Consider the following 5,780-nt stretch of genomic DNA (forward strand, 5'->3'; position numbering starts at 1 on the left):
GCAGGCTGGATGCTCACCACAGCTTTTGGGAGATCTGCTGAGGGGCAGAGAGAGGAGGCAGCATGAGGAAAAGGGACCCCAAGGGCCTAAGCAGACCCCAAATCTCAGATGATGGAAAACTGTGGCCATGCTGCAGAGATCAAGAGAAGAACCCAACCCAGAACAGGTCCGCACCTGAAGGCAATTCCTCCAACTCATGTAGCCACACAGGGGCCCCCAGGAACCCAGATTCTCTCAGGGAGGAGAGGAGGAGGGGTAGGGAAATGGGAGAGGGGGCAAGCACACAGTCGAGAAACACAAGTACACCTCGCCCAAGGAGCTCTGCCCAGTTCCTTCTCTGTCTCTATTTCTCTTTCTCTCTCGAACTCACACTCACAGACACACACACACACTACACATACATCCTTTGGGGAATCACTTCCCCCACCCTCATAAACTGAGGCATTTGGACACTAGTGGATAAACTGTCTTCCCAGCTGGATGAAGACAAGTGGGGCCACCTGGTGGAGGTGCCAGGCTGAGAGTCAGAGGTCACATTTCTCTTCTGACCTGCTTCATTCCTTATCCTGTAGAATAGACCTGTCCTGACACCAAAGCACAGATGAATCTCTATGGCCTCAGGAGAATCAGAAAGAGTGAGAAAGGCCAGAAGGCCAGTCTAGGAGCTCTGGATTCAGTGACCCAGGAGAGCCCCACCCCCTACCAGCCCTTGGTGGTGGAGAGGTTAGTGGTGCTGAGAAAGGAGTGCCCAGCAGTGTTCACCCCACCCAGCCGCAGCCAGTAATATGGCCTCCTCTTTCTGTCCAAGGGAACAGGCCCTGAAGCCTTCAGATACATGAAAAATGGACAATTTATCAACCCATGGGGATAATCTAAGCAGATCATGTGATTCTGCATGGCTTGGGCTCGTGGTTTGGTTTGGAAAGAGGAAGCAATTGAGACAGAGGACAGTTATTTCCTATGACAGAATCTGTGAAGTCTCATCATAACAGAAGCAGGAGGGCTGAGGCATCTGTGTCCCTTGGCTGCCCACCCCTGGTGGCTTCAGTGGAAGGGAAGCAGGAAGGAGAAGGGGGTGCAGGGCTTCTTGTGGGTGCAATTCCTCTTTCCTGGCTCTACCTCAGTCTTGGGTTGCTGGTGCCTCCAGAGTTCCTCCATACAGGGTGCAGGGAGCAGAGAGAGCTGGGGGACAGAGGGGATGTGGTGGAGTACTTACCACATTTCCCGGGAACAGGAGCTGCAAGAGAGAAAGCAAAGATCAGCCTGGTGTTTGGATATGATGATTCATCATTACAAATAATCACATTGTGAAAGGTTGTTGCTGAGCTGTGAAAGATGCCAGGACTCTTGGCCTCTGGAGGAGAGGAATTCAATCCAGGCCAGTGACAAGGCATGATTGCTCAGAGCTTTTGTGTAATAAAGTTTTAGTAAAGTATAAAAGAGATAGAGAAGGCCACTCCTTAGACTGGTCTTCTGACATAGACATCAGAAGGGGGCAGAAAGAGTGCTGCCTTGCTAGTTTTTAACAAGAAGTTATATTCCTATCAGCAGCCTGCTGATTAGAGGAAGGAAATGTCTCAAAACTCAGAGTGGTACCAGGCCCCTTATTCACAACGCGCATTTTGAGGTAACATTGGCACAAGGTGAGTCATCCCAGGCCATAAAATGATTGACATGAATCTTGAAGAAAGGCAGATTTCCAAACAAATACATAGTCTCATTAACATAGCTTAAGAGAACATTTCCATTGGGAAAACACACTGGTCTGTTGAGCTCTTATGGGTTCTGAGTGTTAGGCTAAACCGACTTGAAGAAAGACAGTCCAGGGTAAATACATAGTTCATTAACATAGCTTAAGAAAAACATTTCCCTGAGAAAAACGCATTGGTTAGCTCAAGGTTTGAGAAAAGTTAAGTTCAGGTGGAACCCGGTGTCGTCATGGCAACACAGAATTTTAAGGGAAACCTCCTTTTAATTTTGTATAGAGAAGGGGAATACAATCTGACACTTGTAGTTTCCTCCTGCCGTTTAAGAGAGAAATAAAAAAGTGTCTAATACTTGCAGCCAGTCCTCCATGTGGGGGCCCCTAGCCTTCCTGCCTGTTACCCTCTCCCTTGCAAATCCCCTTCCCTCTCTCGTGAGTCTCTTGAGGTCCTTTAACATCATGTCTGCATTTCGTTCACCTGTGGTGTTCATGCCTTAACTTGTTCAGCTGCGTTAACAAAATTACCACACAGGGGCCAGACTGATATCTTCATAAATTTACTGTCACCATATTCGGAAAGACACTAAACTGCAGTTCTGACACTTGAAGACATTTGCTCTGATTCTCTTGGTAGTGATACTGATCTTTTCCTCTCTTCATGCTTGCAGTGCAAGGAGGCATTCTTGATGTCTCTGGTCCCACAACTGATGCTGCTGGAGTTGCCTGGCTAACATATTTTCTGATCTCCATCCCTGAATAACCCAGACTCTCGTGCGCTTTTCCCCAGGGGACTCTCCTTTCACAGAAAGAGAATAGGCCCTGCTGCCTGAAGTGGCAGGCCCAGAGGATGGCCTCTGCTCCCCAAGGCAGTTTTTATCGCTCCTTCACGCCTCTTATTGCTTAAGACAGCATCGGCCCTCTGGCCTAAGATTTAGTCCCAGTGAAACATACATTTCTAAGGAAGGTGAACACCTTGGCCATCATCAGTCCTTCAGGTCTAGGTCACTGGACGTTCCTCAGGGCTGGCTCAGCTGTGGGAGGTGGCAGATTACCAGGGGCCTTAGTGCCCAGTGTCATTGGGCAAAATGTTTGAAAAGCCCTACTTCTGCCAATTTCATCATTTCCCAAGGCTAGCAAGGTTGTCAGAATGTGATTTTCATCAGCCTGCCTTCACCCTCCTGACTTTCCTGATGTGCTTCCCACTGCAGCCCTCATCCTTGCCTCTGGCTGTAGAGAGGTTAGTGGTGCAGAGAAAGCGGTGCCCAGCAGTGTTCACCCCACCCAGGTGCAACCAGTGCTACCACCTCCTATTTCTGCAACAACCCAGGTGGCAGCAGCTGACTTAGAGAAGCCCACCTGCCCATCGTCCTGATCCACTGTCCCTGCTGTGCCCCCCACTCACCCAGGAAGAGCAGAGCTGTCCACAGTAGCATGTGGCCCCAAGGATGCCAGGGCGTGCAGTGAGCTCGGTTCCTCCTGGCAGCAGGGAAGGCTAGGAATGAGGGGATCCCCATCACCTCCTGGAGCGAGCAGGTTGCTCTGACAGCCCTGCACGACAGGCACTGGCTTCTCTTGAGGCCTGATAGATTCCACCCAGTGGGCAAATTCTGGAGTCCAAAAGAGGAAGTGAAAAGAAGTGTTGCTTTATCATTGGCTCCTCCCCTTCCACCCTCTTTGCTCTAGGGAGTTCCCTCCCAGAAGATTCAGGGCTTCCCAGAATGAATCTGGCTCAGTCCCACTCCAAATTCACAGAAAATGTAGAAACTGGGAAACAAATTCTCCTCGTCCTCTGGGGCCACAGCTGTGCTCAGCCCCAGGGAGGAAGAGGGGAATGGTCACCCCTACTCAGCTCAGAACTCCCTGTCTGTCTCTAAGGCGATGGAGGAGAGTGTGCCAGGGGACTCCCCATCTTCTAGATCCATTTAGAGGTGCAGACACTGGCGTCAGACTCCTCCTGAGACTGAGCAGAGGGGCTTGAGGCCACCTTTCCCCATCATTTGATTGCCTTTATTATCATAATCCAGACTCCGTTTTGGATTGTGGAACCAGGACAGAGAAGTGTGTCAGGGTGGCGATAGAATGATCATTCATATCTTTTATCACCCTTTGTCTTTCTTGTACTCTTCCCTCCAACAAATATCTTCTGAGCAGCAACTAGTGCCCTGGTTCTTTATCTTTCTCACCCTCATTCCCATCACTGTTCCTATCATCATGGCATGGTGAAAGAGCAGGGCTTTGGAGCTGTAGTAGTCTAATTTTGAATGACAGGTAGCTTCTCAGAACTACAGATTCCTCATCTGTATAAATGAAGATTAATATATCTATCCTTCAAACAGGATTTCTCAGCCTCAGTACTATTGACATTTGGGGCCAAATAATTCTCCATGTTAGGACCTGTTCCATGCATTATCGGGTGTTTAGTAGAGTCGGACATGACTGAGTGACTTCCCTTTCACTTTTCACTCATGCATTGGAGAAGGAAATGGCAACCCACTCCAGTGTTCTTTCCTAGAGAATCCCAGGGACGGGGGAGCCTGGTGGGCTGCCATCTATGGGGTCACACAGAGTCGGACACGACTGAAGCAGCAGCAGCAGCAACATCCCTGACCTCTACCCACTAGATGCCAAGTGACATCCCCTGATCGTGAAAATAGAAATGTCTCTAGACTTTGACAAATCTGCTTTTGGGGGCAACGTTGCCCCTGGCTGAGAACCACTGCACTCAAGGTTTTTGAAAATTAAAAGATAATTTGTGTGCTAGCACCATCCTTTGTGGGTATCCAATCAACACCAGTTCCCGTTTTTTGCTTTCTGTCGTCATCCTTGTCACCGTTTGCTCACCCTCAACATCCCCAGAACAGAAGATGCTCTGGGACCTCTCTCGGGGCCCTCTGCTGGGGCCTCTCTCCCAAATGCTTTCTCAGGAAACAAGCTGTAATATTCTAGAACATGATACTGTAAAACCTGCGTTTACACTCTGCGGTCTTCAGAAACCTCAACTACCCTTGGCCCCATCGGCTAAGGCTTTACTACTGGCCCCACTCTACCCCGCCTCCCACTCCCAATCTACCTCCAGCCCTTATCTGATTCTTAGGTGAATAAGTTTCCTTAACCAGTGACAAGGCTCCAGTGAGCTGACATCAACACTTTAAAAGCTAATTTAGGAACAACTTGGTGGTCCAGGGCTTAAGGATCCGCCTACTAATGGAGTAAACACGGGTTTGATTCCTGGTTCGGGAAGATTCCACATTCTGTGGAGTGACCAAGCCTGTGCACCACAACTGCTGAAGCCCACGTGCCCTCGTGCCCATGCTTTGCAAGTGGAGAAGGCACTGCGGTGAGAGGCCCATGCACTGCAATTAGAGAGTAGCCCCCACTCGCAGTAACCAGAGAAAGCCCATGCACAGCAAGGAAGACCCAGAGCAGTCAAACAAAAAAGGAAAGAAACTAAAAATAGAGTAATCATATGATCCTGCAATCCCATTCCTAGGCTTATATATATCCAGAGAAAACCATACTTCCAAAAGATATATGCACCCCAGTGTTGATTGCAGCACTATTGACAGTAGCCAGAACATGAAATGGTGCATATATACATTAGAGTATTATTCAGCCATGAAAAGGGATGAAATAATGCCATTTGTAGCAACATGGATGATCCTAGAAATCGTCATATTGAGTGAAGTAAGTCAGATAAGGACACATATCATATGATATCACTTATATGCAGAATCTAAAAAAAAGTGAACTTATTTACAAAAGAGAAACAGACTCACAGACTAGAGAACTTATGGTTATGGGGTTAGTGGGGAAAGGGTGGATGGGAGGGAGAGCTTCGGAGTTTGGGGACTGATGTGTACTCACTGCTATTTTTGGAATGAATGGCCAACAGGGACCTGCTGTGTACCACAGGGAATTGGGCTCAATATTTTGTGGCAACCTACATGGGAGGGAAGTTTGAGAAAGAATGGATGCATGTATGTGTGTGGCTGAATCACTTTGCTGTGCACCTGAGCTAGCACAGCATTGTTAATAATCTATAGTCCAATATAAAATAAAAAGTTAAGAAAAGAAA

The 5,780-nt window shown here is 48.2% G+C and overlaps 1 protein-coding gene across 1 annotated transcript in view; it reads right to left on the minus strand.

The window, feature by feature from the left end:
* The window catches only part of LOC104999189 (low affinity immunoglobulin gamma Fc region receptor II-like), a 7,842-nt gene extending 3,685 nt beyond the window's left edge, over nt 1–4,157 (minus strand). The window contains exons 1-2 of the mRNA XM_010854698.1: nt 3,108–4,157; nt 1,120–1,237 (exon numbers count right to left, since the gene is read on the minus strand). Of these exons, the coding sequence (XP_010853000.1) occupies nt 1,120–1,237; nt 3,108–3,219 (230 nt within the window). The 5' untranslated portion in view covers nt 3,220–4,157. The remainder of the gene's footprint in view (nt 1–1,119; nt 1,238–3,107) is intronic.
* Between the last annotated feature and the right edge of the window lie 1,623 nt (nt 4,158–5,780).

The sequence above is a fragment of the Bison bison genome, unplaced genomic scaffold, assembly GCF_000754665.1.
Source record: "Bison bison bison isolate TAMUID 2011002044 unplaced genomic scaffold, Bison_UMD1.0 scf7180017864346, whole genome shotgun sequence".
Lineage (NCBI taxonomy): Eukaryota > Metazoa > Chordata > Mammalia > Artiodactyla > Bovidae > Bison > Bison bison.